Here is a 13,276-nt window from a genome sequence, read left to right as displayed (position 1 = left end):
AATGCAACAACAACTTCATCGTTGGGTTTTTTTGGTCTCGCGGGCTTTGTTTTGATATGGCGGCAGGCTTCGAATTTTTTGTTTGTTGCCTTTGTATAAGGCCCGATTTCATCACAGTAAACCTGCTTTTCTCCTGAGTAACAGGTAATGTCGATGTGTTTTGTGATGCTTGGTAATGTTGTAGTGTCGTCACTACGGTGTAACATCCGGGAAAAGGTTTTATGAAATAAATAAAATGCATCCTGCTAATGACGGGAGAGTGTGGATGAGGAAGCCAAGCCTTTTAAATAAAGCGACATTTGACAAAAATGAAAAGAGCACTTCCACATTCCACGTGAGCCACATGTCATAAATGCCACCATTCTCTCCTATGTTTTTTAATAGACAGTGTTAAGATCATTGTTCGTAACCAAATATCTGGAACTGACTATACGGCTTCTATGTAGCAACCAGAACGGAAACCAATCTCGTATTAAAAAGGCAATGTCTTTTTTTTTTATATATAACGTCTCTATATATGGTTTTATTGGACCTGGGCGTCAGCTATAGGATGTTGGATGGTGTTTATTTGTGGCGTGATTAACTCTTAACCTGTCACCATAATCTTTCGCTTAGATCCCGGATTAGACTATCCTGCCTGCCACATCGCGGCCATCATGTCATCTCCAGCTGGCCTTCAGTACTCCCAGGCAGACTTCTTGGCCCGGTGGATGCCAAGTAGCACCAGAGCCGGAGTGATCCTCAGTCCCTCTCCGGATTTGGCTGGACCCTTGGGCCACACCTCTGCCGTGGGATCTTCGCCCATGTTGCCAGACGATTCCTTCGCTTCCGATTTTGCCCCGTTGCCCGCTTCTACAGACAGCAGCTGCCTGGGTGTGGATGCATTTAGACGGGCAGCAGGAGGAGAGATGACTGAGTCTGACAGGCCGGTGAACGGTCTAAACTCTGTTCCAACGAGAATTGCAGATGGACAGCTGGACACTTTGGACGAGATGGCAAGCAAATCACAGGATCTGCCCCTTATGATGAAGCTTGAACAGGTATGGACATCGGTGCTTTTCAGAAGCTGTTTTGTCCTGTAACTTGAGACAATCAAGTTGTTAAAAGTATAAAATTTGGCATATGTGACTCGCCCTGCTGCTGTGCATCTGAGGAGATGGACTTTCAATACCTAACATAAATGACACAGATACTGGGAGGATCTTTAGTTTTACTGGTTTACTGATACAGGGGTGAGACAAAGCAGAAAAAAATGAACCTGTAATTCATTTATTAATAATGTAAAAACATTTGGACACTTTAATCCCACTTTAATCTCCTAATATATGCAAATTTTGGGCCCTGCGTGGACTTCATTGTTGATTACATCACTGCTTCCTGTATACTTAATGCACCTCCATCACACACACTCCTTTACGTTTCTCTGCTATCAATAGAATTTTCCCTAAGGCAATTATGTTGGCTGGGACACAGATGCAATTAAACACTTAGACTATATGTCAACTGGCAGTATGTGCAGCGCATGTGAATTGACACTGAGCTGAAACTACTCAGAAACATCTATGTTAAGTGTAGCTTAAACCATCTGAAAAACACAGATACCATATATTGTGGCGATCGAGTTGGCAGTTCGTCTGGTAATCGGAAGGTTGGCGGTTCGAGCCCCGGCTCCAACAGTCTCGGTCGTTGTGTCCTTGGGCAAGACACTTCACCCGTTGCCTACTGGTGGTGGTCAGAGGGCCCGGTGGTGCCAGTGTTCGGCAGCCTCGCCTCTGTCAGTGCGCCCCAGGGCAGCTGTGGCTACAATGTAGCTGCCATCACCAGTGTGTGAACGGGTGGATGACTGAATGTAGTGTAAAGCGCTTTGGGGTCCATAGGGACCAAGTAAAGCGCTATACAAATACAGGCCATTTACCATATATACCATATATATTAGCTACACCATATCTAATTAGAATTGAATGTAATATATATGTGCAGTTAAAGAAATGGCAGCAGCACATGCAGGAGCAGCTAAAAGCTCATCAGCTGGAGGAGCTGCTTCATCTCCAGGAAGAGCAGCAGAAGTTACTGGGAACTCTGAATGGATCCGAGCACTGCACAGGAGGTCAGAGAGTGAAATTACATGAACAACTGCAAAGTGATCATTTTGCGTTCAGGGTGAATGTGGTGTGCATGTATTTATCCTGCTTTATAAACTGAAGTGATGATAACCCATCTTACAGAGAGTTCAGAAATGTCTGGACCAGAGTGGGTTGAGGACACGCTCCACAGGTCATGTTACACACAGCGCTCATACAGTCCTGATACAAATCACCGTAGAGTCCCACAGGGCTCTACGATCGGCCGTCAACCAGAACAGCAACTTTCACTAGTTGTCAGACACGAGCAGCTACCCAAAGGTCAAGCATCTGAGGAGGGTGACCATGAGGAAGAGGGTAAGATATATTTATTTTAAATGTAAGTTTCAAATGTAAGGCCCAGGGTCCAGAATCGACTGACCAAAGACTCCAAACCGGCCCACTGCACAGCTTCACATGTGTGAAATGTGAAGGAGTACATAGAAAGTTACCACCACCACAAAAGTTGGTAACTAATAGATAAACAATTAAATGACACTATCTACCATAGAAATGCGTTTTCTTTTTTTTTTTTTGCAGGTGGTCCACAGTAAAGAATAAATTAGACATGATATTTTATTACTACAGGATAGTCTGGGCTATAAATTTCCAAAATATTTTCTCTAATTTTAAATATCTGTCATATAGTTTCACTCTTTCAGTTTACTTAAGATCAAAGCGGGCTGTATGTCTCCTATGATGTAAAACAAGTTTGACATCCCTGGTTTAGAGTAAGACACTTGCACAGTTTCTTGGTATTTGTTTTCTATAGAACTGCCCTGTCTTTCATCACATGGTCCACATGTTTTCATGGTTAACCGCTTTGTTTTTTTAGGTTCACTGGACTCCAGAGAGGATGAGGAGGAGCACAGTGTCAATGCGAGCTGTTTTTCTGAGGAAGACGACATGTTGATGCAACATAATGCTGTGGCAAGGACTGAAGATGACAGCAGAACAGAAGACAAAATCTTTCATGACAGGTAAATATTACATAGTCTTGTATTTATGTAGTATTAACATCAGACTGTCTCGACAGATCAGTGTTTGAGTAGGGTTTTGTTTGCCTCCTCAGACCTATAAGGCCAGGTATTGGTGGTCAAAAGCAGACATTTGAAGAGCTGCTGGAGGAGCAGCTGAAGCTGGAGGAGCAGAGGCTAAAGTCTGCCCAGCAACAACAGGTCAGAGGATGTGTCACGAGTGCTGAAAAGTATCAATAATGAACCATTCATTTGAGTTTTGCATTCTGCAGGTGACAACCTGATATAGGAATGTAATGTCTGCACAAATGGAGCCTGTCTGTATTTTGCAATAAAATACTCTATTTAACTGGAAAAACTAAAAGATTCCAATTTACATTGAATTCAAATCTTGTCCTATTCCTTGAACAGAGTCAAGATGGAGCCAACGCTGCGCAAGCCCTTCCTAAGAGAGCCTTTTTGAAGCGAGGAGAGGGCCTTTCGAGATTTACAAATAATCGGAAAGCTATGTTCCAAAAAACGGATGTAAAGGACTCCAGACCACCACCGCCTCAAGCCAGAGTAATCTCTCGCAGCAACTCGGAGCCCGCATATATTCAGAAAGGAGCCGCAAACAGTGCCCCACGGCTTCCTGTCCAGCGTAAAACTGCTACACTCAACAAGGAGAACCGGTTGAAGGGACTCAGTTCACCTCCTCACGATACGCGAGCAGTGACTAAAGTAGCACGGACAAAGGTTTTAGGTAGTCATCAGAGACAGAACACAACAGGACCAGAGTCTGTCCAAACTGATCCAGGTGGCAGACCAGCCAAACATCAGTTGGGGAAAGTTCTGCCGGTTCAGGCCGTGAAAGTCCCGTGTCTCAACATTCAGCCATGTCCTACAACCAAACAGGGCGGGAAGTTAGGACAGGCAGGGACGGCTGAAAATGAAAAAAGCTGTGGTTCAAAAGTGGAATCAGCAGAAGCAGGAGGGGTTTCTAAAGGAGGAGACCCAGTTATACAGGATTCCTTTGAGTTGTCTTTTCAGAAGAAGCTCCAGCGATGGGAGTGTGACCGACAGCTGGAGAGCATGGAGCTGGGAGAGTTTGAGCTGCTGGAGCAAGCGGCTGAAGAGCTGTCCTTCTCATCTAACTCCTCCTTTGTCATGAAGGTGCTCTATTTCACTCTCAAACTCATCACGCTTTAATTCAGCACTTCAAATGCTCAAAAGTTTCGATGCCTAGTGTTACAATTTTTTGTCACACAGTTTTTTGTTTTGATAGCGTCTCTGTTTCCTTGTTTGTGTTGTTTCTGGTTGTTGGGATTCAGTATTTCTGCTGCCTTTAAGTGGTTAAAATCTACTATTGAATTTCTAAAGAAATTACCAGATTGGGTTGCCTTTCTCCAGGACTTTACTGTTAGCCGTGTGTTATGTAGACAATAACCCCTCTCTCCCCAAAAAACGAATACTCTGCTCATTGCTTGCAGGTTCTTCAGATGGATCAACAACGACAGCTGCAGACTGTAAAGGGGCTCCACCAGCGACGCCTCTCTTCAACTCCCATTAAATCACCTCCTAAAGGTGCATTTCAGAGGTGCAATAGTGTTGGGAACACAGGTGGCTTAGCATGTGAAAGCAACTCTTTGAACTCAGAAGCATTTGTAAAGACAAGAAATGATATACTAGAGAACAAAGAGAGCATTAAGGAGACACAGGGCATTGAGAGAGAGGACAAACATGACATCTCTGACACGACACCCTGCAGCCGCTCTGAATGTGGAGATGACAAAGTGGTCAAAAGTTCTCTCTGCTTCCCTGCACCTATTAACCCACCATATGACAAGCGGTCGTATGAAGATGAGGATAGTTTCAGGGACTCATCTTCAGATGTGGCTGAAGAGAATGATGTGGAGAGTAAGAGTGTCCACAGCAATAGCGAGGACTCCACTCTGATAGAGGGCAAAGACGGCGAGCAGGGGAGAGTCGTGTTTGATGACGACGACACATGGAACGACCTGGAGGACACTGCCATCGGCACAGCCGATGAAAGCAAAGAGCTCAGCCCGATTTCCAAGCCGACAGCCAGAGAAATTTCTCCCCCACAGAAAACTTTGTTGAGGAAAGTGGCTGTGAGCAAAGGTGTGGAGCTGGGGAAGGCCACAGGTATCGGTTCAGTCAGTCTGGAGCCTGATCATCCTCCGGCCTCCCAGCTCATGACAAAGTTATTCCCCTCCCTGAAGCCAAAAGCCCAGAGTGCACCACTCCCTCTTCCTCCAGCTGCTTCTGTTGAGTCCAAAAAGCCAGAGGAGGACACAGGTTAGACAAATACTTTCTTTGTTTATTATTGCATTAGTAGAATTAATGTTGATTGAATGTTAATAAACTTATTACAGTACAAAATATCAGCAACTCTGATTTTGTGTTATAACCCTGCAGCTACATGAGTTCATGTGTTTATTAAATGAAAAATTGATAGTAAAGCCAGTTAAAAACCACACATTCCTCAGTGTGTGGTTTTATTATTTATCAGTTGTGTATGCATGTTGTTGCCCTCAGGCCAGCAGGTCCAGTCGAGACAGCTCAGGGAGAGACTGGCTGAGCTGGAGATTGAGATTGAGAGATTTAGGAAGGAGAACGTTGCGCTCACCAAACTCAGACAGGAGAACGAGAAAAAACAGGAAACTCTCAGGTGATATGGTCTTCTTTGCATAAGCAATTCAGTAAGGAGTGAATGCAAGTGTAAAAACTTAATAAAAATATAAAGACACTGCATCTGGTATTTGGAAGTAACCTCTTCAGTGTTAAATCCAGCTCTGTTTTCTTTTGGGAGAAATAATTTCATAAAATGTGTTATTCCTCTCCTTCCTCATGTAATGCACGTTTGTACTTTGCTGTTTGTGCTGTAGGTCAGAGCGTTTGGAGTTTGAGCAGATGAGAGCAGAGGAGATGGCCAAGTTTGAGGAGTACAAGAAAGAGGAGACGAGGAAGCTGCAGAAGGAGCGCAAATTGTTTGAGAAGCACGTGTCAGCGGCCAGAGCTATTCCTGATAAGAAGGAACGAGAAGAGATCCAGGTGAGCGTGGACATGACGCGCAAAATAACCACATGAATATGTGCTCAATGTGTAAAAAAGCAATACAGGAGTAATCAAAACATGACTGTGGAGCAATTAAATTCAAACATAATTAAATAAAGGATATCAAATCTTATTGTTTGGTGATGGTATTAATGCTTAAAAAAAGGTTTTGAGAAGAAGATATTTATGTGTCTGCCTTTATTCTCCCTTTGCTTCTCACATCAGGAGTTGAAGCAGCAGCTGAGCTCCCTGCAGGAGGAGATGAAGAGAAGGGAGAGTCGCTGGTCCTCCACACAAAGCCGCCTGCGCCAACAGATCGACTCCCTCAGACAAGAGAACAGTTCACTGCGTGATGAGGTGCCTGACCCCCCCTAACGTTTTCTCTGGTTACACACGCGTAGCTTTAAAATGCACCGTTTATCTGGATTGTAAAGAGTGGGTGAAGGCTGAAAACTGAACCCTGCGTCTTCCTGTTTGTCTTTGAATTGAAGATCCACGTGCTAGAGAAGCTCCGTCTGAGTGCCTGGAAGAAAAACCCTGCGGCTGCTGAGAAGGAAAGTCCCAGAATGTTTGAGAACAATACGCCACCTGTGACCAAAGGAGTTAAATTTGCTGTAAGCTCATTTATAAAGTCTGTTATTGTTATCTAAAAATGATGACCCCGTGTTCTGAACTAAATACCTTATATCAACATGCAGAGGAAAACATGGGAGAAGTTATAGCCCCAAAACACTTCATTTTGTTTTTTTTACTATCATCAGTGCTTTGGCAGTCTTCAGAGCTTTAGCTGTGCAGGAACTCTAATTATTCTTCTCCAATTTCGACATTGCTGAGTAACTGCAAAATCACACTTTGTTTCCAGAGTCCTCTCGACTCCAGAGGGAGTGACAGCAGCCCTCCACATGTCAGCTCTGCTCCAGCCACTAGAGGGAACTCCAGAGACGGCAGTCAGGGTGCTGCAGGTACAGTCAAGAGTTTCCATGGAAGGGTTTTTTTAATCTTTCAAAATAACTGTACAAATAAGTGTCCAAAGCCATTTCAAGAAAAACTTTGGAAGCTGAGGTTGTCTGGCGATAAGTCATCTTTAGCAACTCTGAGCCAAAAAACAAACAAACCTCACCTTTTTTTTCCATCTTTCAGCTCAGCATAAGTAGCGTGGTTAACTCTATTAGCTTTTATAATGTCAGTTTGAGCTAGAGCAGGCCTACAGACCCAGTGCACGTAGTAGCTGGTGGACGTATTGGAGTATTTGACATGTGTATATTGAGAGATTTTATGTCTGTTTCAAGTTGAGACTAGAACAGGATTAATAGCGTGATTAGACCTAAATTTGCCAGGTGGACACAAACAGACTCCAAATCATTGATGTTTGTGTCTGCTGGGTTTGTAAATAGCTAATTTTCCCATATTAATAGATTTTAATCATCCAAAAAAGCCTGGGATTGGCTCAGAGTAAAAGTTTAGGAATTTTTAGAGTTTTTGTCAATGATCATCATTAATGATTCTCATAAACACCTTGAAAAGCACGAATGGTCGAGTCTTTATTGTCCATATTTTTATTCTCTGCAGGAATAAAGAGCAGCCTGAGGAAGCCAGCAGGGCCAGGCTCCTCTTCCACCTCCGTAGCCAGCAGGAAGTCAGAGGAGAGGTCAGCACCTGCCGGGAGCCAGGAGAACTCACCAAACCAAGAACACTTATACAACTGCTCTCCAGTAAGAGCATCATCAGTGTCATACAAACACTGCAGTGTTTCCTGTAAATGATGCAAAACACCTACTGACATCCAGATAGAGGAAGAGGCAACGTTTATGGCACAAATTTAAGATACATTTGAAAGGTCAGATGTTTATTAGTCTGATTCTGCATCAGGGACAGAACAATTAAAGTCTTGTTTAAAAAAAAAACAAAAACAAGCTTGTCTGTATGTGCTGCTCTGTCACAGACATGTTTAAAATCTTCGTATTGCAGAACACTGATTCTCCGACAAATGAACTTGAGCTAAGTAAGGCTGAAGAGACCGAATCAACCAGGGAGGTTATCACACATCCTGATGGCAAGGTGAGAAAATAAGATGTACATTCATCCTGATATTAAATACTAATGTGAGCCACCAGACAAGAGATGTGCTGAAGAATTGATTTTGCTTTCTAAAGAAGTGCGTCTGCTTTATAATCGTGGTAGCAGCAGTTACATACAGCTGAGTTTGGCCCTGTTTTCAACAGTGAGTTATTTAAACAGGAAGGTTGCACTACTAAGTGTGAGTAATTGAGTCATTGTGGAATAACCTCAAACTTACATTAGCATTAGCTTTTATTGTTGATATTCAGTAGAGGCTGTTGATGGAGCTGTCCTGATGTTTCCAGTTAGAGAAGGTTTTGGTCAGCGGTGATCGTCTCATAGTTTACCCCAACGGGACCAGGAAGGAGGTTTCAGCAGACGGACTGACGGTCAAGGTCATCTTCTTCAACGGAGATACTAAACAAGTCACGGCCGACCAAAGAGTGGTGAGATGCTTGCGTTGCTTTATACTCATATTTTCAGTAAATACATGTACGCTGGTCTCCTGGACATGTGCTGTGTGTGAGGAGAAATGTTGGACTGTTTCCTCCTACTTAAAGGCAGGATGTGAGGAAGGAGGGGATGGGTGGCTCTGTCAGGCGTACACCACTGTGTCAGGCTACGTTCACACTGCAGGTCTTAATGCTCAAATCCGATTTTTTTGATCAAATCTGATTTTTCAGTGTGAACATAGCCTTAGGGAGGGGGTGTCTAGCAGACTCATTCTGACGTATTGAGTAGAACAGCTGTTCAGAGGGAATCAACGTGAAGATATGAAAACATCTGACAGATTCAAAATTGAGAAATAAACGAGATCAGGACAAACAAAGTGATCCAGGCAGACAGACCGGGGAGGCCTTTTGAATCCGTTAGCCTTCCCGAATCACAGAACCAGAGAAAGAGCTACACAGACCTTTGCATGGTTCTTCTCTTTATCTTACCTGTTGATAACTAATGGTGCTGCCCCTTGTGCTCAGGTCTACTACTATGCTGAAACCCAGACAACACACATCACCTACCCAGATGGCATGGAGGTGCTGCACTTCGCCAACAACCAAACAGGTGAGAGCAGATGATGAAGCAGTGAAATTGCCAGGAGACAAAAGCTGCTGGGCTTTTTGCATTAGTGAGGTAATATTCCCATCTCATCTGAGTGCAGAGTAATTCTAAAATGATATAACAGGAGTGATAAACAAGATCTGCGTCAGAAATTGGTTGGGTGGGGAACTCCAGGCCTCAAGGGTCGGTGTCCTGCAGGTTTTAGATCTCACCCTGGGTCACCACACCTGAATCAAATGATTAGTTAATCACCAGGCCTCTGGAGAACTTCGAGACATGTTGAGGAGGTAATTTAGCCATTTGAATCACCTGTGTTGGATCAAGGACACATCTAAAACCTGCAGGACACCGGCCCTCGAGGCCTGGAGTTCCCCACACCTGGTTTACTGCATCATGAGTTCTCCAAAGTAGCAATCTTGAAATGCACTGTTGGAAGCAAATTGGCTTTTCTGTCCCATCAAAGAAAATTGTTAGTACTACAAAAGTCAGATATTCACTTTACTGTAAGAAGAAGGATAAAATAAAGTAATTTTAACACAACAGTACTTAGGAGTAAAAGTCCACGAGGTAAGTGTAGGAAAGGAACTTCCTTTCTCATGCTTGTCTTGTGGACTTTGGACATGTGTACCAACTCATATTCTACATTAATTTTTATTCCTGCTTCAGAAAAGCATTTTCCCGACGGCCGTAAGGAAATCACCTTCCCAGACCAGACAGTAAAGAACCTTTTCCCTAATGGCAGGGAGGAGAGCGTACTGACAGACGGGACCATCATCCAGGTTAACTCGTAAGTCGACCTTATATTTACCTTTAATCAATTTCCCTTACTACCTTTATAACAAAATGTTTTTTTTGCACAATATCCCTTACCAGACATGTACTCATAACTTAATTTTTGTAGGACTTCCGTACCCCTTTCCACTTCTGCACTGGGCCCCATGAGTGGTATATTTAAAATGACAAGGGAAAAAAAAAAAAAAAAGACAGCTAGTAGAAAATAAGACTAATTTTTCCATCATATGGGAAAGTCAGATATTGTGAATGTTGGAGAAGGAAATAGCAAATACTTCATTAAAGAGTGATGATAACAGGTGGTGCTACAATTTTCAGTCTATTATGTGTTAATACATCAAACAACTGACTAGTGGTTAAAGAAATTGAGTATTACCACCACTCAAGACTAACTGGGCATCTATACATGCCGTTTCTCTCAGGGATGGCACCAAAGAGATCCTTTTTAACACAGGCCAGAAGGAGATCCACACAGCAGAGTACAAGAGGCGAGAGTATCCAGATGGCACAGTGAAGACCGTCTACGCAGATGGGAGGCAAGAAACCCGCTACCCCACCGGGCGGCTCAGGATCAAAGACAAAGATGGAAACGTCATCCTGGACACCAAGGTGTAGAAAGGTGGTGAATCTCAGTGACTGAAACTTGAAGCATTTTTATTATTGCAGCTATTGTTCAAACTGTGAAAAAAATCCAGGACATCAGAGAAGGATGTCTGGAGAATTTGGTGCTTTGTCTTTATTTATTTTCTTCACATGTGATAACAGATACAGGTGAGCTTTGGACATTTTGTTTTAACGATGTGACATAATCAACAGTTCAACCTGCTTTGATATTCTTGAGTTGACACTCCTTGCTTCTGAGATTCACAAATCAGCTTGTTGTTGTTTTTAAATACTTCTGTCTATATGTAGCAAATAGAGTTATGTGACACACTTTTGTGCCAGTGGTTTTAAGCCCACCCACTAAAGCACAACTGGCAGTGGCACAGGCTCAACAAGCACTACCCATGGGTGTAAAAATGAAAAACAGACCAATAAATAAATGCCGGTTTAACACACTGAGTAGACTTGGCGTTATAGAGGAGACAAAAGGAATGCAACACAATACACCTCAGTCTTAGATTCACAATGATTCCTAACAGGACCTTCTTTTGCACAAAAATCTGGGATACTTTTTAATAATTCAGCAAGTCCAACAATGTTTTGACTTGACCCTCTGGGTTTGTTCAAAGTAACCACCCAGTCAGCTTGTTCATGGCCAAAAGTGTTCACCAACAGATTATGTCTGTAATTTTTATTATTTTTATGGTTTTTTTTTTTTGCAATTTTTTTCTGCATAAAGTTTTGAACTAACATTAGTTCTTTCCATAAATATTAGATAGTCATTACTTTTTACATTTTTAACCCGTTAAACACCAGTTTGTTTGTACAATGCACTTGTTGGAAGACAACCTCAGAACTCAATTTCATATATTTGCAGTGCTACTGGAACTTCTTGTATTATTAATAGTAGAGTCTGGGAAATCTAATTGATTTACATTAACATTGATTATTATGGATTGTGCTCAAAAGACACACATTCCTCCGATTCTATGTGGGATATTGCTGTGGTAGGTTTGGTGACGCCACAGACGAACAATAAAAATCTTCCTCTGTTGCAACTGGAGGAGCCGGGGAGGTAGCTCTAGGTTGTTTCCCCTGTGCCAGTTTTCATCTGAGGAGTTCCTCTGCCAAGGTGACCATAGTAAAGACGTTGTCCTTTGAGCTCCTCTGTCAGTTGGAGTCTGCACTCCTTTCCCTTTTTTACTTCCTGAGAACTTCCAGTGTTGTAAGGGTGCACAGCAGGTAAAAGGATCTCCAGAAGTAAAAGTGCTTTCAGCATGTGCTTCAAAGCTCAATAGCCTGCATCAACAGAAATTCACTGCAGCCTATTTAATATGTGATGTGTCATCATTTATTCCAGTCTATCTTGCAAATACATGTTTGTGTTTGTGCATGACATTGCAGCACAAACTGTTAGATCCTTGAGATCAAACCTACGTCAAAATTGTGTCATTATTTTGGTCCATTGGGAGTGCGGTAAGCCATCAAACACCCCTATTGGAAACTAGGAATATTACATGAAATTGCTTGTTTGGCCAAAAATTGGTAAATTATGTAATTTGGTAAAAAACATTAAAAAACTACAATTCATTTGTTGAGTTTAGAATGAAAGCAATTTTACCTAAATTGCATGATTTAGTACTGTCAATAACAAGGAATCAAATGTTATTATAACAGGTTTCAACAGGCCAAGAATGGCCACGATAGAGCCCAGAGGGTTAAACTTTCTCCTACTATCCTAGTTTTGTCTTGCAAGACAGCCTGTCTGTTTGTCCCAGGATATTCCTGCTTAATATCCAAACCACGACCTGCTTTCGTCTGCTGTGGATGAACATTTGTAGTTTTCTCGTGTTTGCAACTATTTTTATTTGTAAAAATGTTAAATGCATATTTATTTCCCTAGCTGGCTGTACATATTTTTTTGTAAAATACATTTTCTTTTTAAAAAAAATTTTTTTTTTAAATCTTTGAGTGTTTGTAGAGACCGTATCACATCGTCCTTTTCATTGCACCTTAGTAAAAACACACTGCAGAGGTCAGTGAAAATGGGAATATTTTACTTAGCACCTTCATACAGTAAAAGAAAAGAGAAAACAAAGTGCTACATGAACATCTCTGCTGTACAGGAACAATGAAAATAAATAGAACATTTCTGTACTATATAAAAACTAGGAACACAAAGAAAACCAGAAGAACAAAACCTGAACTGAAAACAAACTGAGCCAGGAAGCCTGAAAAAGATGATACATTTATTATTAGCTTGCTGTTCTGTTTATTAATAGCAAGCTACTATTAAGTCACTTAAATATACAGTTCAAAAGATTCTGCTGGTTACTTTTATTTCTTTGCAACATTTAGTATCTGATCCTGTTTGACTTTAGAGCCACAACAAAACGTTGAATCACAAATCTCCACAACACATTTAAACAGCATTGGTTCATCAGCCACAGTCTAATGGGGTCTGTATTTAACTGTGTCCTGGATGCTACTCACTCTCTTTGGTAAAGTTAAGAATGACTGTGGACAACTCGAATCATACAGATGCAGACATTTCAGAAAGCATTCTTTCTAAAGAAATTTTGGTGCTTGAAATAAAATGCTAAAAACTTA

The 13,276-nt window shown here is 42.0% G+C and overlaps 2 protein-coding genes across 3 annotated transcripts in view; one reads left to right on the top strand and one right to left on the bottom strand.

The window, feature by feature from the left end:
* The first annotated feature begins 16 nt into the window (after positions 1 to 16).
* cpap (centrosome assembly and centriole elongation protein) lies at positions 17 to 13,276 on the top strand. Of its 2 annotated transcripts, none has more exons than XM_076874659.1 (19): positions 17 to 144; positions 616 to 1,040; positions 1,981 to 2,107; positions 2,226 to 2,438; positions 2,956 to 3,100; positions 3,193 to 3,298; positions 3,509 to 4,249; positions 4,567 to 5,395; positions 5,636 to 5,768; positions 5,986 to 6,151; positions 6,380 to 6,511; positions 6,646 to 6,768; positions 7,017 to 7,116; positions 7,724 to 7,866; positions 8,123 to 8,212; positions 8,518 to 8,658; positions 9,190 to 9,274; positions 9,938 to 10,058; positions 10,518 to 13,276. In XM_076874659.1, the coding sequence occupies exons 2-19, from the start codon at positions 657 to 659 to the stop codon at positions 10,687 to 10,689; spliced, it is 3,951 nt and encodes a 1,316-aa protein (XP_076730774.1). In that variant the 5' UTR covers positions 17 to 144; positions 616 to 656; the 3' UTR covers positions 10,690 to 13,276. The 2 variants fall into 2 exon arrangements, with proteins under 2 accessions (XP_076730774.1, XP_004573081.2); XM_004573024.2 differs by having other exon boundaries at positions 10,486 to 13,276.
* rnf17 (ring finger protein 17) overlaps positions 12,703 to 13,276 on the bottom strand; it is a 38,649-nt gene continuing 38,075 nt past the window's right edge. The window contains exon 38 of the mRNA XM_004573029.6: positions 12,703 to 12,897. The gene's annotated coding sequence lies outside the window, so the exon portion shown is untranslated. The remainder of the gene's footprint in view (positions 12,898 to 13,276) is intronic.

This window comes from Maylandia zebra, linkage group LG16 (genome assembly GCF_041146795.1).
Source record: "Maylandia zebra isolate NMK-2024a linkage group LG16, Mzebra_GT3a, whole genome shotgun sequence".
NCBI classification, from domain to species: domain Eukaryota; kingdom Metazoa; phylum Chordata; class Actinopteri; order Cichliformes; family Cichlidae; genus Maylandia; species Maylandia zebra.
Note: the sequence above shows the minus strand (reverse complement) of the source record. Positions and strands in the feature narration are given on the sequence as shown.

Excerpts from the sequence above, each read along its gene's own strand:
- cpap (XM_004573024.2), top strand. The coding sequence starts at position 657 with ATGTCATCTCCAGCTGGCCTTCAGTACTCCCAGGCAGACTTCTTGGCC. Across the intron at positions 2,439-2,955 it reads GGGTGACCATGAGGAAGAGG|GTTCACTGGACTCCAGAGAG; the intron begins GTAAGATATATT and ends TTGTTTTTTTAG. Across the intron at positions 6,152-6,379 it reads AGGAACGAGAAGAGATCCAG|GAGTTGAAGCAGCAGCTGAG; the intron begins GTGAGCGTGGAC and ends TTCTCACATCAG.